At 39.7% G+C, this 24,160-nt stretch overlaps 2 protein-coding genes across 7 annotated transcripts in view; both read left to right on the forward strand.

Moving 5' to 3' along the window:
• Nucleotides 1–2,380, forward strand: part of glrbb (glycine receptor, beta b) — a 31,739-nt gene extending 29,359 nt beyond the window's left edge. The window contains exon 11 of the mRNA XM_034227594.1: nt 905–2,380. Coding sequence (XP_034083485.1) covers nt 905–1,201 — 297 coding nt within the window. The 3' untranslated portion in view covers nt 1,202–2,380. The remainder of the gene's footprint in view (nt 1–904) is intronic.
• A 12,763-nt stretch (nt 2,381–15,143) lies between these two features.
• gria2b (glutamate receptor, ionotropic, AMPA 2b) overlaps nt 15,144–24,160 on the forward strand; it is a 53,677-nt gene continuing 44,660 nt past the window's right edge. For 4 of the 6 annotated variants that reach the window (XM_034227606.1, XM_034227604.1, XM_034227607.1 and 1 more), the window contains exons 1-2: nt 15,144–15,516; nt 15,650–15,790. In XM_034227606.1, coding sequence (XP_034083497.1) covers nt 15,432–15,516; nt 15,650–15,790 — 226 coding nt within the window. In that variant the 5' untranslated portion in view covers nt 15,144–15,431. The remainder of the gene's footprint in view (nt 15,517–15,649; nt 15,791–24,160) is intronic. The other 2 variants (XR_004570163.1, XR_004570164.1) reach the window with 1 other exon arrangement.

The following is a 24,160-nucleotide window of genomic DNA, read 5'->3' on the forward strand; positions in this document are numbered from 1 at the left end:
TTACAGTACATTTTAAGTAAGAATGTTGCCAACCCTCAAACACATTTTTTCTTCACACAGAAAGATTGAAGATTGACAAAAAAATAAGCAGATAGACATTTGGCTCTGGCTCCAAAAGATCTCAGTCAGCAGTAACTGTCCATGCCATCTGTTGGGGTGGTATGTGTACATATTTACATATATATACATATCTCTCCATCCAGTGCACATTATAAGGATACACATATCTGGTGGGGAGAGACAGGAAAAAAGAGAGGAAACAATTAAATCGATGAGGAGGACATTTCAGAAAAACCCTGCCAACATTGCTATTCCATTCTTAGATGCAGGGCTGGTGTTGTTTTACTAGTGAATAGAACTTCAGATGGTTTAAAGATTATTTTTCTCATTAAATATTTGAATACTAAAAGAATAATTTAGGATGCATGGATTGAAAGACATTTGCAAATCATAATGAAGCCACCTGGTTAATGCGTTTGATTAAATGTTGATGGTGTTAGACTCAAAGTCAGACGGATGAGGTGAATTCAAAAAGACATTTAGGCGTCAGGTTTTGCGGCAAACATAAGGCAAGGAGGAAGATGATGGAATGAGGGGCAAGTGGGTAAATAAGTAACATTGGAGTAACAGTTGCAATACAATACAAATAAAAGACTATGTATAAGAATAAACAGAATTGTAGGAAACACAAGTCAGAGTGCACGGCTCCATATGCAGTAATCTCAGTCTACTGCTCCCTCGGTCAGTAGTAAACCACTTTAGTCTGGTTCCACTGCCTCAGGGGCCGCCAGCAGCGCCCTGAGATTATTACTTTAATCTTATCTTGGTTTATATATTTTAGATGAAATGCTGCAGAATGTAATAATCATTTCGTTTTTTCCTCGTGTTGTTCTCCTGCACCCAGGTGGCAGAGACTCGCTGTAAGAAGGTGTGCACGTCCAAATCAGACCTGCGGACCAATGACTTCAGCATCGTGGGCTCGCTCCCGCGGGACTTTGAGCTGTCAAACTTCGACTGCTACGGGAAGTCCATCGATATCGCCGCTGCTCTCACCAAAAGCCAGGCTAAATCAAAGAAAAGACCTCCTCCCCCGAAACCAGTCATCCCCTCTGCTGCCAAGAGGGTGGACCTGTACGCCCGAGCCCTCTTCCCTTTCTCCTTCCTCTTCTTTAACGTGGTCTACTGGTCCGTATACTTGTGAATATTTTAAATCTATCTTGTATTATCCACCCCCACTTCACTCGAACACATTCAAAGAGTTTTATTCCAAAGTGAACATTGAGTGCGTTTACATGCGCACATTACCCGAGTTTTCAGTTTTTTTCTATTGTATTGAGGATATGCTATTTACAAGGACCCTGAACAACCTGCCTATTCGTATCCCTGTGTACATCGTTACAGTATCCAGGTTTTGATCCTCTGCCAGCAGGTGTTCTCACCTTACCCACTATGGTCTGTGTTGTCAAACAATCTTTTGCAACGTGGATACAGTGTTAAAAAGCTTAGGTATATTCGGTTTCTATTTGAGTAATCCAGCTAGCATATCCAGGTTTCTGAAACCGGGATATGACGTTTACATGCTCAACAGATAACAGGGAAACTCCGCATCACAGCCAGGATGCGCATGATGTAAACGCACTCATAGACAAAATGTGAATCTTAACCATACAAAATATCTATCGTCAAAAAAAGAAACTTTTCTGTATTATTAGTACATTTATATTTACATAAAAATAGATGACTATAATTGTTTGTGTATAAAAAAAAAATCTTATTAATGAATCTTTCTCTACCTAAAATGATTATGTAGCATATTGTACTGGAAACTTTATTTATTGATGATGGTACTTGAAGGCTAATACAGGATTGTAGATATAACTGATGTGAAATCCAAAAGATTGATTGCTTAACAACTAGGCAGAAAATGCGCGGATCTATAAAAGAGCATTTGTAAATAAATACATTTTTGATTTTTTTTCACCTTTGCCAAGCGGGAGTCGGCCCCGCACGTTTATTAAGTTACTAGATTTTATTCAAACTTCAATTCAAAGTGTTACTCTGTAATTACATTGCATGTTTAAAAGAAATGCATGTATATGAAGAGAGAATCTAAATATATAGATAAAGTATTTATTTAATTGTATTATTCCTGTTATGATTTGCTCTTGAGAAGATAAATGGATATGTAAAACACCGTTCCTGTTCAGATGGTTATGTGACACTGCCACTTTTCCAACAAATGTAATATTTGACACCTCCACCTGTAGCGTTTGTAAATGGGTCACCAGGGAACTGTGACCATGTGTTTTGTGAAATTTACTACAAAGAAATAATAAGTTATCAAATGAATTTTCACCATTAAAAATGAACACAAATGTAATCCTCGTTGTGACTGTTATTACTCAAAGTGATTTATTTCTGGGGATTAAGAAAATGGTCCTACTCCTGAATGGTATACAATAGCTGGGGTTTGTATCTCCAGCATCTTTCCTTTGTTTTGCCGACTTCTATCCTGCACAGCAACACAGATGTTACTTCTACCGAGGCTTGACCTCTCCTAATTAACCATCACCAGACATCTATTATTCATGCAAACCTGCTCAGAAAATGCCCCCCTGACTATCATTGCGAGACTTCTCAAATGAAGTCTGTCTGCGGTTTAATTAAGCAAGATGGATGCTGACCTCATGTCATGACAACAGGGTCATATTAATCGAGTTTGAGGCAAATTGGACCAGGATTGCTCATGTTAAGGAAAGATACATTCATCATTCATATGGGTTCTTGTTTTTTTGCGAGTACAGAATCTGAACACACACACTTTTTTTTTGTTCTCTCTCTGGCTGCCATGGTTACAGACATAGGAAAGGATTTTTGTCTGTCATTACTAAAATCCGGCTACAGAAAGGGAGTCAGACTGCAACTGCAACTCCGCTCAAGTATCTACAATCACAGACGCAACATGAATCATCAAGAGACACACATGCTTTCACAGATTAGTGTAATTGTCTCCTCGTCTGAAGACTGATTTATATCTAACTGAATCTCAGATGAGAAAGATTCTGCGTTGCACTGCCCTCCGATGGCCACATCAATATCTCCTCAATGAAATAAGGAGATAGAATGCACTTCTGGTAGAAAAGCAGATATAGTGACAGCTGTGTGTGAAGCGGATTTCTATTTCAATCTGAAATACAGAAAGTGTGTATATGCACTGAAATGCTCTCAGTTTGCTTCATAAACCATAATTAAATAATATTTTCAGAGGTAAAACAGCTTTAAATTATCAAACATCAGAATCCTTTAGAAGAGGTAAAGTGTTGTAAAGCGTGTTAGCAGTTCCTTTTTCTTTAAACTGCCTGCATTTAAAAGGTCCCATGTCACGGCCATTTCTACTGATCATAATTGCATTGTTGAGGTCTACTAGAATAGATTTATATTGTGCAATTTTTCAAACTCACATTGGTTTCTCATACAGCATCTCTGTAAAGTATGTGTATTCACTCTCTGTCCTAAACGGCTTGTTGGAGCTCCTGCCCCCCCCCCCCCCTCCCTGTGAGCCCACTGTGATTGGTCAGCTCGTCCACTCTGTTCTGATGAGTCCACCACCGTTACAGCGGAACATCAGTGATTATGTGTTACAATGGCGTTAGCAACCAGAAATGACACCAGTAAGGACAAACAGATGAGAATGCTGCGTGGGGTCTGGGTGCCGTGTTGGCCGGACGTTGCGCGGCTCGCTGCTGCGAGGAGCGGACAGTGTGAGCTGGATTACTGGTGTGGTTTCCTGGTTGCTCCGAGACAGCGAGACATTGCGAATGGCCGTGGGAAGGGGGGTGGTGATGAGGGGGCTGCAGCACCCCCATCTGCAAGGCTCCACTAGCAATATCTGAGGCTGTTACCTGCAACAAGCATTACAATATGATCCAGCTAATCTAGCTAGACCTCCATTGGTGAATATTATTTATTTATTTGTTTATTCCACACATGGCAGTTATTTTAAAACAAAACATGTACACTTTACAAAACATGTACACTTATACTGGTTGTTTTTTTTATTTATGTTTTTTATAGTGCATGGTGGAAAGGAGCAGGGAGAAGAACATCTTATTTTCCTGCCCCTTCTTTAAAAAAATAACAACGACATTATACAGTGTAACGATTAAATCCAGTAGATGTATCAACTCCTTTCGCTGGAGTGGTGTGACTCATCCATGTCTTTGTGTGTGAGTGTGTGTGAGTGTGTGTGAACGCTCAACCCCCGCACCCAGCACCCAGCACCCTGCTAGCAGCACAGTGCAGTAACCTATATCACACAGGGTGCTTTCTAATCCAACATGACCTCTCACCGCGACGCCACCCGGGCCACCGAAAAAAGCACCGTGACAGTCAGGCGATGATTGGAGGAGCGGTGTGGGGGGGGGGGGGGGGCTATTGGAAGCTCATTTACTGTGAACAAGGCTTTCACACATCATGGTGGTGCTTTTACAACCTTATCCTAACAACACAAATACAAGGGGAGCATTTGAATTTCCTCTCAAAAGAAATGCATAAACAACACAAAACATTATATTATCATATGTTATGAAACAAAGGTCATTTAGTGAGTGACATTTATTTCTACAGTGTCATGAGTGAATTTGTAATGGTTTCCTCTGGAACTTGAGACACAATCGGCTGTTTTCCGAATGCCACGGTAAATTTCATTTTAGCCACAATTCTCCCTCACAGGCAGAGTTTTGTCAGAGCTGGAAATGTGGACGTCAAGACGGTGAGGAGGATGCCATTTCCTTTAGATGTCAAAGTGGCGAGGAGCTCATAGCCAATCTGTAAGAAAGCCATGACTCTGGGTCCCGATATCACAGTTAGTTCTGCCCAAGCTGCAGAGAAGACAGATTGCGCGACACAGGGTGATGAAGGTAAGAGTACACCAGGTCTGAATGATAGTGGAGGAGATACGATGGCTAAACAATGCATTTCTTTCAACAATGTATACTTTATTTATGCATCTATCACTGTTTGTAAACATGTATTTGAAAAATGACATAAAATAAGAGCTGGGAACATGAAAACAATCAAAGAGCAAGGGCATCAGGAGAATGCATCATTAGCATAAGACTGAGTAAAGTAAAAAAGCTTTAAAGATTTAAGATGAAATATGCGATGGAAAATACTCAAAATGCATGACAGATAAATATCAGCACACACATTTGCACTATCACATGTTTTCATTTCAAGGAGTCCAGTCTGTTTTAAAATATAATGCAAGAGAGAGTTTCAAAATTGCATCTCAATTTTCACAATAACAGTTCTGCCGTGTTTCTACTCTGTGCACATGAATATTTCCCCTTAAGAACATACTTTTAAGTTTTTGCTTTGATAATATGTATGTAAGGATTGACTGTGTTGCATGTTGTTAGAAGATAGATATCGAAGTGACTGTTATTTTGTATATATTGATTGTTGTGCTTTGATTTAGGTCTTAATGTGTGCATATGTATAAATGGGTCTTTTGATTGTGTATATATATATATATATATATATATATATTCATATTTGCATATATATTTTTATATATAGTTTTTGTATTCGGGATTGTGGGAAACGGTATTTCGATCTCTCCGTCTGTACACACAAACTGAAAGATTGACGATAAAGTTGACTTTGAACTTGAATTAGTTTTGAACCTGTCATATGATCCGAGGCGGAATCAGTGTTTTAGAGGTCAAATTATTAAAAAGAGTAGGCGGCGCTCGTGCAGAATTGGTACAGATTGAATGCTATTGACGCTGATGCAGTCAGTGTCCAGTCTCGGCACTCTTTGCGACCTTGGGAGCGACCCCTGCAGCCGGTCTTACTCCCCAGAACGGTTCTAATGGCAGTAAATGCTTGGCTTAGCAACTTCTGCGTGTCCAAAGACCTTGTTATGTATTCACATCACCGCCTAACTTTGCTCTGAGGCACTGTCACGTCAGCCGGGACTGTACTATAAGTCAGAAAGCCACTTTTCAATGTTTCTGATCAATTGACACAACATAGAGAAGAACCAAAGCCTTGTCAAACTTACTTTTCTTCCTCTGGAATTTCAGTAACGGAATCCAGTCGCAGTTCCTGTGATAATCTACAAATGATAATCAATCTATAAATGTCTACACAGAAAATAATGATTGACACAATACATGAGTTAAACATACTAATTTAAACATACTATACAAACTTTCCTCAATATGTTGTGTTTCTACTGATGTTTGGTTTAAGCTGTTTAATGCATGTCATCAGTGGTTTACCTGTACGGTGGCCGACATGTACCATTTTAAAAACAATGCAAATATAAAAACACAAATATGCGAATACACATGCGAATTAAGGAACCTCTTCGCCAACTTGACAACACATGTTCAGGGTTTACACAAAGGCTGCGTAAGCAAACTGCAAATACAAAGTGCCGCAAATAAAAAACGCTGCAAGAAGCTCAAAACACAAGCTTCTTGCAGCGTCATGTGCATTATGAAACATTTCCTGCAAGATCCTTCATTTAATTTCCAATTTAGTTAGCAGAGACTTGAATTGTGGAACTTATTACCACTAAACGATGCGGATCAAAAATAATGTTTCCTTTGACTTGTGCGAGTCTAAAAGGGCAGCCTGGAACTAGAACTGTCGCCTCATGATTTAATTTCCACGGTATGCAGTTCAGTAGGATGGGAAACATTAATATTTATGTACCCGAGTGCCCTTATAGCGGTGTGTGCACAGAAGTGTTTAAGTGCAGTCAGTCCCTTTTTTTTTACTCAGGTCAGACCAGGACAGGCTCCAGCCTTGTGAGACTTCCAGACAATAATGAAGGAGGTAAAGAAAATTGAAGACGCAGCTAGATTTTCTTTATAATGTCGGATACATTGACGAGACAAAACCTGCAAATTCATACTTTACCCTGGAAAGTCTACTGTCCTTGCCTTCATTTGAATTCATTTTGAAATCAATAAAGCATTTTTGAAGGTCAGTCAAAACATAATTCAATACAACAATGTTGGGTAAAAGAAAGTCATTTGGGTAAAAGAAAGTCACTTCCTTTTAGAAGTCTGCTTCTAAGAGGAAGCAGACTTCCTTTTAGAGTCCTAATGGACTTCTAGAGAATACTTGCAGAAACATGTATCCTTTGTTTCTCTGTACTGCCGCTAATGACGGTGAGGGAATCATTACATGGTGTTATGAAAAGGTCATGTAATCAATCCCAACAACGACAGCCAGTGTTGGCCATCACAACCCAAGTGTGTTGTGGCAGAAACTCTCGAGTACACATGATTCCTATTGTAAGTAAATGCCATGTAAATGCTCTCGAGGAGGCACTTTCACAGGATTTCTGGGACATAGAAAACTGGTTAAACCTTTCCCAAAATGTCAGTGACTTAGTTTGAGCAGAACATGCTGGACTCTCCATTTGCATGTGAACACTCCCTTTCACTCTTCAGGTTTATTAGCAGAAATGGACTCAAAGGTAAACATTCCCACACAGCCGGCAGGTTCATGATTTGATTATGAGTTACTCTCATTTCACTCCTAAAAACTCATTAAAATGCTCTTCGGCGCGTCAACACGTTAAATGATCTCCCGGGATTCAAATTCAGTAAATGGCAGAATGTGCTGTAAGATAATCAAAGTGAAATTACATTTCAATCTAGCAGCAGCAGCAGAGTGAATCCATGCATGACAGAAGCTCCAGACAAGGTCACTCGGAATATTTGAGTGTGGGAAAAACACAAGCAGCTGAGCATGCTATCAAAGATGTAAAATGAGAAAGGGAACAGAAAGCAAATGTTTGGGCGAGCAGTTAATGTGACATTCAACAGGTAGAGGATGGCACTTGTCCTAAGGAAGTCTGGAGTTAGAAGGCTGTCCTACTCTCATACAACTTGAGTCTCATGTTTGTACTTTTGTCCAAAGTCGCTTTAACAAAAAATGATATTGGACCTCTTGTTGGATTCAGAGAACATACAGTAGTGACCTTTCTCAAACAAAGCATGACAGTATGAAATACGAGCCCCAAGAACAATTCAAAACAGATGACAACAAGTTCAGGTATTTAAACATTGGCAGCACTGGATTTGACATTTCTATCATTTCTAAATAAGTTCAATTGATTTCCAACACATTTCCTGGAAATGACTTTGCCATAGCACACACCCTCACAAACAGTTCAAAAAGCTTTTTCTGTTTGCAAAGGTATTTTTTCAGTTATCTTTTGTTAATTTACGGTTGAAAACATAATTTAACAAAGGCAGATTTATATACTAAGCATGTAAATGAAGTTAAGTTCTTTAACATATGAAAAAGACACGCTGTCATGAAAGGCATTACCTGAGATTGAGTCCTTTGCAGAGGCCATCTTGTGCCTGTGTTCAAAGGGGGCACGCCTCCTCAGGACTCCTTACATGCGGTTTTGGAGTGGGCGTGTTCTAAGATGTGATTGGATAAATTATGTGTGGTGTAATGTACGGTGGCCCTGAAGTGCAAGACACTACAGCATTTCAGAAAACACCACAGCATTTCACAAAACACTACAGCATTTCACAAAACACTACAGCATTTCACAAAACACTACAGCATTTCACAAAACACTACAGCATTTCAGAAAACACAACAGCATTTCACAAAACACTACAGCATTTCACAAAACACTACAGCATTTCACAAAACACTACAGCATTTCACAAAACACTACAGCATTTCACAAAACACTACAGCATTTCACAAAACACTACAGCATTTCACAAAACACTACAGCATTTCACAAAACACTACAGCATTTCACAAAACACCACAGCATTTCACAAAACACTACAGCATTTCACAAAACACTACAGCATTTCACAAAACACCACAGCATTTCACAAAACACCACAGCATTTCACAAAACACTACAGCATTTCACAAAACACTACAGCATTTCACAAAACACTACAGCATTTCACAAAACACTACAGCATTTCACAAAACACCACAGCATTTCACAAAACACCACAGCATTTCACAAAACACTACAGCATTTCACAAAACACCACAGCATTTCACAAAACACTACAGCATTTCACAAACACTACAGCATTCACAAACACTACAGCATTTCACAAAACACTACAGCATTTCACAAAACACTACAGCATTTCACAAAACACTACAGCATTTCACAAAACACTACAGCATTTCACAAACACCACAGCATTTCACAAAACACTACAGCATTTCAGAAAACACAACAGCATTTCACAAAACACAACAGCATTTCAGAAAACACAACAGCATTTCACAAAACACAACAGCATTTCACAAAACGCTACAGCATTTCACAAAACACCACAGCATTTCACAAAACACTACAGCATTTCACAAAACACTACAGCATTTCACAAAACACTACAGCATTTCACAAAACACCACAGCATTTCACAAAACACTACAGCATTTCACAAAACACTACAGCATTTCACAAAACACAACAGCATTTCAGAAAACACAACAGCATTTCAGAAAACACAACAGCATTTCAGAAAACACAACAGCATTTCACAAAACACAACAGCATTTCACAAAACACTACAGCATTTCACAAAACACAACAGCATTTCACAAAACACAACAGCATTTCAGAAAACACAACAGCATTTCAGAAAACACAACAGCATTTCACATTTGACGGAAAGGTTATTCCTTTAGGGCAGGGGTGCCCACACTTTTTGGGCTGGTGAGCTACTTTTGAAATGACCAGCTCACCGAGGTCTACCAACCAAAAATAAAATCCCAAATTGCAAGGGTTGCTGAATAACACGTTTTATTTATACATGGGATAATAGGGCTGCAACAAACGACTAATTTGATAATCGATTAATCTATCGATTAATGAAACGACTAATCGACTATTCGGACTATTACGTATGCCTTGCAAAATTTCTCAAACGCTCTTATTTAGCCATCAACTTTTAGATTTAGCTTGAGGTTGTTTTAGGCATGTGGAAACTAACAATGAAGACAATAAAGATGAATACTTGATTCAAAAATACATATATTATTAAATTAACAAATTGTTTACAAAATTAACATTGCTTTTTATTTAAATAAAATAAATAATATTTCGCATCAAAAGAAACAACAATGTTTTAACAAATCGTATTAAATAAACTGATGACAGAACTGTAAACAGAATAGCTGAAACTTTAACAAAATAAAGAGTAACTCAGTTACCTCTAATCATTACCCCATGTTTGTATAATGGAGTTAACTCCGTGTGTTGCTGCTAGCATACATAACACCTGACGTGGAAATGTTACTCGTGGATGGGGGGGGGCTACAGGGCTACTAGAAAGACAGTCGAGCCCGGTGCATTCCTCCGTCTGAATGTGGTGCACTTTTGATAAATGTTTAGATAAATTGCTCGTGTTAACGCCCTCACATGCTGAACTCTCTTGGCAAGGAGCATTGTCCACCTCAAGACGGGTAACATATAACCACACCTTGGAGCGCTTCTCTCCGCCATCCCCTCCGTGTGTTGCTGCTTGTAGCAGCTGTGTGTGTGTAAACTGCCCCGCCCCCTCGCGCACAGACGGGGGAGAGAGAGATCTCGTCTCGATTGGAAAGATCAAAAATACACCGACCATAGACGCATTTGTTTGTCTTTTTGCATGTTAGAAACGAGTTGGCGACACTAAGACTGCGAGATAATGTTTGTGTAGCAATAATACAGACCTTTCTCTTTCTCAACTCGCTACTCGGAGGGAAGTCGCTGTCATATGCCTTGTGAACACTCCGATAATGCCTCTCCACGTTACCTTTCTTTGGCAGAGCGACGCTTGCTTTACAAATAAGGCAAATAACCTTTGAATGTGACATCACAACAAAAATATTCTTCCTCCCATTCTGGGTGGAAGTGGTTTGTCTTTAGCTTCTTGCTCGGTCCCGCACTCATTTTGTTGTTTGTCTCTTTAACTTAATTTGAGTTTTCCCGGCACTTGACTGATTTTGTATCGCTTTGCATTCTGGGTTAACAGACTGAAAAGCGATAGGTCGCTTTTTCTGTCAATCAAGTAAACTCCTGAATTAAGTGGCAGGGAGGCCAAGGGAGGAGGGATCAAAACCTGTTTTGTCTATTTTAACGGAACTGGATTTTTTTTTATGAATGACTCGCGATCTACCAGCATTGCCCTTGCGGTCGACCGGTCGCCCGCGGTCGACGTACTGGGCACCTCTGCTTTAGGGAGAACACTTCTTGTTTGTGATTGGACAGAGCCAGCCAGAGAAGCACTGCTGTGATTGGTTGTTTTTGCTGCCAGTCAAGAAATGACGCTTCGTGATTGGTCAACACCCGACAGCGAAATATGTCCCAAGTCAACATGGTCCCAACACATCAGCCGTTAGCACACACTCAGAGCTCACAGCTCCTCATATCTGTTCAGAAACTGGACACAAGTTAAACATGTACAAACCACAGACTGCCTGTGTCATGGCGAATACAGTCGCTGCTTTATTTATGTCTGTATGACGTTGTTGTGAGTGTGGACGGAGCAGCTACAGGTTAGTTTAGCCTGATGGATCCGATTCCATTCAGAAAAGACGCATTTTAAAAGCTTTTCGCCTGCTGTCTTATCTGCAGACTTGTCAAAGCGTTAATGTATGGTGTTTACTAACCGTTATCAGTATGTAGTTACTTCGGCATCACTTTGAAACGTGTATTACAATTAAATCACGGTCAAATATGTTCATTTTGTTGTAGTTGGTATCTCCCATAGGATTTACATGGAGATACGTCCCGCCCCCTCTCAGCGCCTCTTGTTTGAATGACAGGAGCAAACACAGCTGACAGCCGCGGTGAAACTCGAGCGATTAGAGCGATGCGAATATTGGGTGGTCTACCATAGTATTTACATGGAGATAAGCCCCTTAAAAACCATGAATTAATAAAGCATTAATTATGTGTTTACTCCTGTCATTCAAACAAGACGCTGGAGAGGGGGCGGGCCGTATCTCCATGTAAATCCTATCGGAATCGGATCGATCAGGCTAAACTAACCTGTAGCTGCTCCGTCCACACTCACAACAACGTCATACAGACATAAATAAAGCAGCGACTGTATTCACCATGACATAGACAGTCTGTGTTTTTTACATGTTGAACTTTTGTCCAGTTTCTGAACAGATATGAGGAGCTGTGAGCTCTGAGTGTGTGCTAACAGCTAACGGCTGATGTGTTGGGCCAATCACGAAGCGTAATTTCTTGACTGGCAGCAAAAACAACCAATCACAGCAGTGCTTCTATGGCTGGCTCTGTCCAATCACAAACAAGAAGTGTTCTCCCTAAGGAATACCCTTTCCGTCCAATGTGAAATGCTGTGGTGTTTTCTGAAATGCTGTGGTGTTTTCTGAAATGCTGTTGTGTTTTGTGAAATGCTGTGGTGTTTTCTGAAATGCTGTGGCGTTTTGTGAAATGCTGTGGTGTTTTCTGAAATGCTGTTGTGTTTTGTGAAATGCTGTGGTGTTTTGTGAAATGCTGTGGTGTTTTGTGAAATGCTGTGGTGTTTTCTGAAATGCTGTTGTGTTTTGTGAAATGCTGTGGTGTTTTGTGAAATGCTGTGGTGTCTTGCACTTCAGGGCCACCGTAGTAATGGCAGCTAATAATTAAGACAAATACTTAAAGATGTACAATTATTTTTGTTTATTTTGAGGTTGCAGTATTCATGTTAATATGTTTAAGAATGACTTGAGTCCTTTTTGTTAATGTAGAGTTGTTAATAACCAGATATATTTGACTCATTTAGAGAGAAGTGACCTGATTGGCCAGGTCAAACTTGGAAGGCGGGCACTTATGCTATTAATGTTTGTTGGAAGAAGGGAAATGCTTTTTTCTTTTTGCACCAGTACTGCTGTGAGACGGCAGAAGAACGGTTTGTTCCTCTGATTTATGTTTTGTTTGAAGGCAGAAAATAAAACAGCCTATTTTTCATGAGAACCTCCCTGTTTAACCAAACTACACTTCCCTGGCCTCGTCTTACTGCTCTGAGAAAAGAGTCAGCAATCAGTTGCCACACTTTCAGGTAATTCACCCCAATTTGACCCAAACCTTGAGAGTCTTTTAGTCTGTTGAAAGCATTTGATTGATATTTGTCTCAAGACAAGCATACAATTCAACATAAAAAAGTATGTTTCCATACCTATGTCTAAAAAGTGAATATCTATTTTGGTTTAAAGTGTTCTCCATATAAGTGAAGAAGACCAGCGAAACACATTATTCACTGCCCAAATTAGCACACAGTTTACTGTTGTTTTCTGGGTTTTTCTGGTTTTTCTCAAATCAAAGTCAGTCAAATTCAAAGTCAACTTTATTTTCAATCTTCCAGTTTGTGTGTACAGATGTACAAATACTTTCGATTTCGTTTCCCACAATCCCGAATATAAATAAAGTAGTTTAAAGATAATCTAACAAACCTGTTGACATGTTTGCAACCATAACATGACTGACTGCTTGTTTCTTATATCCAATACAAAAAACGCTATCCGGAACTGAGAAAGTAAGACTCAATTTCAAATATCCCTTAGGTCTTAGCCCGGAGTGTGTGCTACATGTGATGTGCTGTCCGTGGTGCTGAAATCTGACACACACTGTTGCTCTAACTTCCTCCACCATGAGCTCCGACTCTCTCCCCGCCTCATTAGTTTGCTCCCATACTGCTATCTCACCCTGTCCAATGATTAATATACATCTGTCCGTGCAGCCTGAGATATGCGTATCATAAAACAAGCGGACAGGAGTGCCATTTATTTCCTGTTAGCTGTGAGGCAGCTCTCCTCCATTTAACCCAGTTACACTCAGTCCTATAGATTTGCATTGGATTTGTATGCAGAGGGTGGAAATAAGCACTAGATCAAAGTTAAGCAGGAGATTCATCTGGTGGGTTCTCCTTGTGGGAATGAGCTGATGCTCTTGATTAGTTTTCCCAGCAGGATATGTTGGCCTTTCACGTAGACTTTGAAGTGACCGAAACAACATTTGAAGGTCTCAATTCTAATTATATGATCAGCATATATATTGATGCTGCCTTTTCTGAAATTGAACACAACTTGTTTTAAGGTGGCTGCTCTTCAGTTATATTCCATTGCGAATTCACCAACAATAAGGGTAAAGGGTTGCATCATCCAGATATGCAAAGGGAAAAGGCATTCAGCCCACTGAGTCATGTAAGCACATGCAGTATCAATGTAACTGTGGAAATGATATGTTCAAGGCCATCGTTTTGATTCCTGCAATAAAGTCATCTTAAGTCAGCTCATGCATTACAATTGAAATCTGCAACTCTGAATAGATGCATTGATTGGCAGAGAATATTTGTGATTATCTTCTTATTGTTTTTTCCATTCTGAAGCAAAAGTGCTAAGACCTTTTCAAATCTCAGTTCTCATATTTTATTCAAGATTGAAGATATCCTAAGCAACCCAGTTAACTCATTGTGAACAACTAGGAATTGATTGGTTGAAGAAAAGAAAAAAATATACCTTCACTCGATTCTTCTTTTAAATCCAACCTGCTGAAAATTAAGATCTGGTTTAATTGTTTTACTTGCTGATTTCATCATCTTTATCATCCCAACCTTAAAAAACAAACAATCTTTGAGTCACATTAAAGGTATATTGTTAACAGACATATAATATGTGCTACTGTGCTTTAGTGTTAATATAAATGCATTATACTACACATGCGTTTAACTCTAAATGGGATAGGAATGTTAAAAACCAGTTTGGTGGGGGAAATGCCAAGACAATGATGAAATAAAAGCAGAATCACCTGCTGAAAATGTGTAATAAAGGAATGTGTACATGTCCTTTATGTACTTTATTAAGTCTACCAACTGATAGTGTGTTGTGAATCAACAATTATGTTGCATGTTTTCATGCCTTAATGCTGCTCAAGAATCCAATTATCCATAAACCAGAATATAGGTTTAATTCCAGCTCGATGCTTTCTTATCACTAAGTGGTCGATGCTTTCTTATCACTAAGTGGTCGATGCTTTATTATCACTAAGTGGTTGCCACTCGGCTATTTCCGTTTCTGTTCGTCTTCTCATTAAAATTCCTCACTTGTGGGTGTGATGCTGAAAGGATCTCCGGCGCGCCGAGCGGAGACGCGCAGTGTCCCTGTGCGTTCAGAGGAGGTATCAGCTACGGGAAGAAGAGACAGCAGACCTAAATTGCAGGCGACCATTCCTTCACTGCTGGTGTCTTTTCTCAGCCACCTGCAGAAATAAAAAAGAAGTCGGTAATTTGCTGCACATTTGAAGTGTTTCTCCCCAGGGCTAAAGCTCTCCAATGTGTGTCGGATCTAACACCTCCGGAGAAATCGAGGAATATCAGACTCCCGTGGTGGATGTGGACATCTAAACTGTGGACATGGAAAAGATAGTGAATTTATCCCTTTCTGTTCTGCTGGTTTTATGGGGATGTGCGCTTGGAGGCTCGCCCAGTGTTCAAATCGGTAGGTATCCATTAGTTTAAACGTAAAAACCACTTGGATTGTGTGCATAAAATGCTGGGAAAATGTGCCTTGGAGATGTCTCTTACCAGAGATCTTTGTGCAAATGTGGCTGATATTTGCATTTCGGTTACAGGGGGACTCTTTCCAAGGGGCGCGGATCAAGAGTACAGCGCATTTCGGATAGGAATGGTTCAGTTTGGCACCTCGGAATTCAGATTGACGCCCCACATTGACAATCTGGAAGTGGCTAATAGTTTTGCTGTGACCAACTGCTGTAAGTAGAAATATATTTCTCCTCTTTCAAAAAAAGTGCCCATGTCGTACATACATTTGTTTGTATTCCATGGTACGTAATAATGAGATGAGCTTGGATAAATGTGAACAATTGGTTGCTCTTTCGATATTCTGCCGTAAAACATGTCGATACTTAGTAGCCTATTAGGGGGTGGACGAACATCGTGTAGGCAGGGAAAAGTTGGTTTCCACAGGAACAGTCAGTCACATCCATCCCATTTGAATTCCTTCAGATTCTGCGCTGCAAAAATATCAATCCTCCTCATTTATTTCACCCAACAGCCTTTTAGACCAAATACCTTTGAGTGAGTGAAGAAACGACTGCGAGTGTTCTTGATTTCAATCAACATCAACCTGTTTGTATCTAAGGAAAGAGATCAGACGTGTTTTTCTCCATGAAAACAGAAAATCAGCACCTGAAATAAATACATTTAATCTATTTCGACTTGCTGATGTGGAATTTTTTTTTCTATTGTTGCCTCCTATAAGTAAGCCCCCACACAGATTTGCATTAGGATGCGATGAATTAACCCAACTGAGCCGAGGCTAAATAACGATTGGCAGATCTCTGAAAAACAGGATATAACAAACCAAGCCTAATCACGACTCTTAATAAAACAATCTCAAATCCAACTCCACTACTCCGTATACGCCGTTTTTCTATCAAAGTGCGGAGAGTTTTCAGTCAAAATCAGTTTGAATCATGCCTTTCTTTCATCAAAGAATCAAAATGCTCGCTGTTTTCTTTGAACTCGCGGATACAAAAGGCTGTAAATGGGTTCTGTTGTCGCTTTTTTTAATAGCCATAGCTCATACATTTCATTAGGCAGGCGGTTGCCAAGCGACTAGTCCTCTCAACAGTCCCTTAAACATAAATCAAACGCTTCTGATTGGTGCGCGCATTGGTCCAATCGATTTCATTACCATATAAAAGCTTCCTGCTTGGAGAGCCTCATTGCATCGAGAGACAAGTCGATGTTCAAGAAACAAATCATTTCAACCAGATTGAAGACGTGAACAATTTAAATGGAGGAGACTTTATAACTTGTTGGGGGATTTGGGGAAATAGTTGTCTTGTAAATGTACTGTTAACAGGAAGCTACAACAATGTGTTTCCAACATTTATCTAAAAGCATTTTTTTCTCTTGAAAAACTGACTTTTTATAAGATGTAACTCACATATTGAAAGGTTTATATAACACATGAATAGACTTGTAGTTTTCCCAAATGTGTTTCCTTCTATTACAAGTGTGGTGTTACATAAACACCATTCTGAATCAGTAACAGTTCCATATGAACATTTAACATGCTGATCCTATTCAATGATTTTCAAAGTTAGGGTAATCCTACATTTAGACCAATTTAGACCACTTGGGGTTTTAAGTCAGTTTTTAAAATGACCGTGGCATGTCATTCATTCGCACAATATGAATTCTCTGCACATGCTTGAAAAAGATCATGGAGTGAACATGACGCTACATTATTTTTTAAAGTTAATAAGCAAATTACAGCATATGTTCAGAAACATATAAACTTTTGTTTTTCTCCTATTCTCAAATAATGGCACAAATGATGATGTTTTACCATCCCAGTGAATTTGTTAAGGTAGTATTTTGGTATTGAGAATATTTACTCTGCACCCTGCACAACTGAAGCTCCTGCGTGATGTGTTTTGCTAATCAGCCAACAATTGTGTTTCATACTGGTGTGGATCACGTTCACTGCAACCAAAAAAAGCTTCATACAGTGACCCTGAGGAGAAATGAGGGGTTAAGGAAAAATAAACAAAGGAATCGCTGGGATTTGTGATCTAAAACTGTGTGAATGGCTAATAAATACCGAAAGGCTGAGACTGTGTGCATACTTTTAGCCGTGGTTGCATGAACTCCTACCTCCTAAGATCTACTTAAGGGTAGCTGGTGTGGGGGGGGGGGGGGGGGCTGTGATTTATAAACCGGTAGATGGCAGTCTGCCTCACAATCCACCTCCATGTTTAATTACAGAGCATTACCACTACCACTTTTCCTTTTGTCAAAAAGTACTCTGCGATGCACCCCACAGTGGAGAATAAAAGGATACATAATGAAGCTGGCATGGCATATTAAAAGCTAAAAGATCGTAACTGCAGCTTCATACAAAGCTTTCTGTTCGGCTCCAGGACTCACACACTCCCTCACAAAAGAGCTACTGTGGCAGGTGTGATATTTCATTATGGATCTAACAAAAGCACGTGTCTTTGGTGAGTCAGGGACATTTGAAACACAATTAAATTGTCCTGAAGTGGACACAACTGAGTAGTACATTTGCACTCATTGCTTCCTGCGACATGTAGCGAAAGACCTGACCCTTAATATTGTATAGTCCCGACCAAACTTTCAAATCAAATCAAGTTTTATTTATATAGCACATTTATAAACGATTTTTGGTCGAGCCAAAGTGCTGTCCATATAATAAAAATAGCCTACAGTAGAGACACTTTACAGCTAATACAACAGCACAGCAGTTTGTTCAGAATATCAGTCTGAGAAAAAAAAAACTTTAGTTGTCTGATGAAGAATTGTTGTCTGCTATCGTCTTGCCAGTCCAATATAATATGGTAAATACATAATTTAAGATTTTTTAATTAGTGTCGGAACATATGGCCCTGCAGCCTTCAGACATATCACACTCTGGTTGTTCTTGGCCTGCAGCAGCACACTTCATCAGGGTAGTGTCAGAGACAGTGGGAGGGAGGATGATGCATCCCTCCATCAATAACAGTTCATCTGGACAGGCCTGCATCTGCTGCCAAGATCAGGGGAGTCATTGGGACTGCGTGTGTGTGCATGTGTGTTTGTGTGTGTGTGTGTGTGTGTGTGTGTGTGTGTGTGTGTGTGTGTGTGTGTGTGTGTGTGTGTTTGTGCAGTTTTATTGCTGTGTGCTTTCCACCAAGAGCAATGAAATAAAAAGATCTTGTTCGAACTTCCCAGAATAGAATCACCTCTGAGACTCAATGGGGATAAGTGACTAATGCACCCTCAAAGACTACACTGCAGTAAAAGAAAACTGAATATTTGTGTTATGGATGTTGAATTTATTGGGCCATGTTACTGTTTGGTGTTGCATTTTCCAACTTTGAAATAGAGTATGCTTTGGGGTTTATCAACCCTAAGAGATAGTGTATCAATGCTAGGAACATCAGAAGCAATCTATCAATAGGGACTTCCTATCCTAGGGTTGCTGGATTTTGATCTGATTTTGATCAAGAAATGATGTTCTCTTTAGAGTTATGTTTCCCACTGATAAATGCACCAATGTCCATGTCAAACAAGCATGTACTTTTAATCTGCCTTGCTGCCTTTTAACAAAGCACGATACCATTTTGTTTGGCATAGCTGGAATAAATGAAATAAAAGATGGTAGGGGCTCTCACTAAAGACTACCTTTTGCATGAATGTCCAATTATCAATCTCTAGAATCTGCACAGCCACAGCTTGCACTCTGATCCACCGGCTGTGCAAAACGACACATTTTTTGACAACGTTTGTGTTACTTGAATGAATGATGGACCCATCACAGAATCACACTTTTTGCTAATTCGACCAACCACATTAAAAGGCAAACTGGGTAACATCGTACAATTCTTTACAACAAAATGGGTATCATTGATTATTAAGTGGAATCATAAGCTTTGTCTACAGCAGGGGTGTCAAACTCAAGGCCCGGGGGCCAAATCCGGCCCGCGACTTCATGTTATGTGGCCCCGCAAGAGCTTCCAAGGAATATAATAAGTTTATTATACGGTTACATGCCGATTTACAGAAGCACGTTGCCCATAAACTACATGTCCCACAATGCATCTAGTTTTGTGACATGTGCACTGAAGAGACTTGCCATTATTTGCCCTAGACTTCTGCTTTCAGACGTAGTTAATTATTAATTCAGAGGCAATAATGTCATATAATACATTATTTTATATATATTATATATTTATATTTGTATATTTATATAGTCTTAAAAGTTACAACCGGCCCTTTGAGTGCAACCATAATGCTAATGTGGCCCGCGATGAAATTGAGTTTGACACCCCTGGTCTACAGTCATATTTACATTTTCGTTTAAGGCAGTGAACACCATTCATATTATAATGTGCATCTGCCTGTTTGAACTGCGTTTGATGAGACTTAATTGTGCTAGTATGCTCCCATGCTTTTTGTTTGACTCCCACCTATTTTCAAAGCAAACCTCTTTTCCTCCTCTGAGAGCAGAGACCAGTATGAGGTCTCTGACAGCTGGCTGCCGATTTAACACTTCAAAGTTCTAGTTTGTCATGGTTGAATCACGTCATACTGTAATTTCATGCATTTACATGCACAGAGCATCTCAGATATGCATGCATTCACGGACCTTGCTGAATGATCAAAAGCTTAAAACGACCATATATGCACAGCAGAGCATTGGTTATAGCCAATTTATTGTTCACACTGAATTAAGTGCATTCTCCTCCATTTCAGAGGGCGCTTTGAAATATTAAATAGGCCTGGGAGCTGGATGGTCAGAAAATGAGGCTAAAGAACCCTCTGCGGATCTGTTTCTGCCCTGAATACAGCCCTCAATCGAGCCCTTATCACTCTGTCCTCAAGAAACACAAGACTGAGATAGCATCAGTTACAACATGATTCAAAGGCGGGAAGTCGCCTCCTGTCTCATATCCAATGGCTTACTTTGCTCCGAGGAAGGTGGCTCAAAAGCGTTTTTCGCTCTGAGCTATAGGCAGGAAGAAAACCTGTTTGTCCTCCAGCGACAGTGACTTTCTCAAAGTACACTAGACAGATAAGCTACGTGTTTAAGCCAGAATAGAAACTTTACATTGTGAGTTAATTAGTAGATGAACAGAAACAAAGCTTCACAGTATCTTGATTTCCTTCTCAACCCAGCGTTGTGAAAGACACCAGGGTTTGATAGATAACATTAAAAAGGCAGAAATGCACCTAACTCACCGAAACCTTCAAAAACCCAATCCAAGAGATAACTATCCAGATTTGATTGAACATAAGGATATACATGAAAAATAAATAGCGTATTTTTCTTTTGAATTAATACTCTTCAATCAATGTCCACTAACTTGCTGTTTTCCAGAGCTTTCACCGGCATCAACCGATTTTCATCTGTTGTCGTCAAATATCTTTAGTATGGAACTTAAAGTGATGGAAATGAGGACCGTGAACTGCTTTTGAAAGCTCTTAGAAAAAGTGATCGATGGTCCTTGACTTAAAATCATTTAAAGAAAGCAATTTCACGATTAATTTCACAAATGTTTCTCTCTTGTTTGCATTTAGCATACATGCACATAATGATCCAGTTAGTATGCATCCCTTGCCTGAAGACTCGCAATGGAACACAGCCAATTGATCATAAACATGATTTAACAGCAGCTGATTCAAATTCAGTACATGACGCAGAAAGTGATGCAATATGCTGTCACCTAATAGGCTTTCATTGCCAGATGGAGGGTCCCATCCTTCAGCTGAGCAAGCATGGTCACAGACTTCAGTCACTAGAATCCGGTGTCAATCATTCATTAAAGGTTTTGCAGTACTTGTGTAGGCACACAGACTGTGTCTCTGCACCAGTGGTGCCACAACTTTGAATGTCTTAGGTTGGCGAATAGAGATCCAGAGATAGTCTCCTCAGAAAACAGATCATTATCCTAAAAAAGATGTAACCGAGGCTTTGTACTTGGGGCTCTATCTAGATGTCCCCTCCCAAAGCTTTCAGTTTCAAGGGACTTGTTCAGACTCCTGCAGCCTTTTATCAAGCTCTAAACGCTTGTGGAGTGACAGGAGCATCAGGGACAACAACCATTTACTCGTACTGTTCCACATTGTGAATAAGTCAGGTTACAGGGTGTGTGCTGTCAGGCGCTGTGTCATGGAGGCAGGGCAGCCAGAACGATATAGATCCGCTGTCATCTAGAACTCATGATTGATATGATGGAGGGCATCGTTTCACAACAGCATCCGTAGAGCTTGTGGTTGAATGGAGATTATGTAGCAGCTTTAAAAAAGACATATAAAGAAAAGCAGATGGTCATACTTACAACATTGCAATATTTTTGGCTTTAACAATTCAAGAACAAACCAAGGTTATTTGACAAAATCGTACGTGAATACGATTTCAATTATACAATGAATTAGTCATTTTATTTCCTCGCCATCATTTCTTGACAGGAAACAAATACAATGATTTTGATTTAATTGCTAAAATGCAAAAAAATAAATGATAATGTTACGTTATGGGTCAGATTTGGCAAACAGTACTTGAACAAGGACCATTTATTGTACATTTCCAAAAGGTTTTTGTTGTATCATATGGCCATCATCAGCAGTTTCATTCAATATTGTTTTTAAGACTTGTAAAATGTTGGTGAACTAAATGAATGTTGATCATAAATATTAAATAGGTATATGTATAAAATAATAGATGTTTTGGCGTGTTAACAGTTTACATAAGGGATGGCTTTTTACAAGTGCTATTTAACAATGCATTCATGCAGGTTTTTAAATATATACCTAACAAAAATATGTTTTCATGTTAAATTAATAATGTAACCTTTTCTTCCCAACCTTTTGGTGATTAAGATTCGATCCTGGTCCGTTGTCTTGTGTTTCAGGGTGTTCTTGATCACTCTTTAGGACTATAATGTGTGTGTGTGTGTGTGTGTGTGTGTGTGTGTGTGTGTGTGTGTGTGTGTGTGTGTGTGTGTGTGTGTGTGTGTGTGTGTGTGTGTGTGTGTGTGTGTGTGTGTGTGTGTGTGTGTGTGTGTGTGTGTGTGTGTTGAGAAAGAAGGAGTCATGTATGGAAACCGATGAGTAAGATAGAGAGAGAGAAAGAGCCAGAGCACCTTAACAGTGTGCTAAGCGGAGCGGTCCCTGTGCTCTCTGTTGTTTCTCATGTTATGTCTCAGTGAGTAAATGTATTGTACAGTACATGCGCAAAAACAACTGTCTCTAGGCTGGCTGTGTCCTTTAAAAAGGGCACGATGGCTCAAGCTAATGATCAAGGGAAACATCTGCGACTGCCTGACTAAAACCATGTGTTTCTCCCCTGCTTAACATTCTGGTAAATAATACGTATCCGTTAGACCTTCAGTGTAGTTCCTCCAAGAAGAACATAAATCATCATGCAGGGCTGATGAATACGTTTCCTTGACGGTCTGCTCTCTTTTTTCAGACCTGTCTTTTAACTTTGTCGACTTAATTTATAGCTTTTATCCACTTAAAACATTCCTTTACACTGTCAGCAGTGCTACTAAGCAAAGTCTGTTTTGCAGACATTGCTATTATTGTGCTGTTGTAAGGATTTGTCCCCTGATAGTCTGCCGGCTTAAGGTTTCGTCTGGACTCCAGCCAACACGTCTCAGCAGCTGTTGGCTTGTCAGTAGCTTTTTATTCAATCGTATAGAAGTATTATTTTTATTTCACTTAATAATCTTTCTGCATTGTTTAGACCTTTGTGGAAGAAATGATGGCAATTCCTAAAAATAAACAAAAATGTTGACAGGAAAAATAAAAATGAACATGTCTCATATCTGCTTTGTATTCTGGTTTATTCCTTTTGCAATTGGAGTATTTATTTATAACAAATGCTGCTTCAAATAAATCGTACTCTTGCATGTTAAAGGTGGGGTAGGTAATTAATAATAATACTAATAATAATAATTCATTTATTTTATATAGGCGCCTATATAATTCACTTCAGAAACACTTGTTGTTATATTCCATGGAATGCTCTTAACATCCCGATAGCAATAAATACATTAAATGCTTTGACATGTCATTTGTTAGGCGCTTTTATCCAAAGCGACTTACATACATTCAATACAGTGGACAATCCCCACAGGAGCCATTTGGGGTGAAGTGTCTTGCCCAGGGACACAACGACATGCTGACTGCAGTGGGACTCGAACTTGCTATCCCCTGATTTGAAGTCCAGCACACTATCCACTGAGCCACAGCCTCCCACTTCTCCCCTTTGGCTAAAATAACTGGATGGCCTACCTGCCTGTCAGCCTTCCATCTCGTGCACAAACTTATCTCGTGCCCTCATTTGTCATGTGCACGTTCGTGTGTGTTGGAGGAGGGGCTCTGTAAGGAAGTCTGAAGGAAGGGGCAGATTTTTTTCGGCTGCGTACTTTCAAATTCTAGCGCACTCGAGCTGGTTTCTCCATTCTTACCTATCCTACCTTTAAGGGCCCCCTTCCAAATGTGTATCATGTTTATCGACTTATCTCTGTTACAAACATGGTAGATCTTCACACCCTCACAGGGAGAGTTGACTTGGTTTGCAGCCATGTCTCCGTCCTGCTCTG

This window comes from Gymnodraco acuticeps, unplaced genomic scaffold (assembly GCF_902827175.1).
Source record: "Gymnodraco acuticeps unplaced genomic scaffold, fGymAcu1.1, whole genome shotgun sequence".
In the NCBI taxonomy this organism is placed as follows: Eukaryota; Metazoa; Chordata; class Actinopteri; order Perciformes; family Bathydraconidae; genus Gymnodraco; species Gymnodraco acuticeps.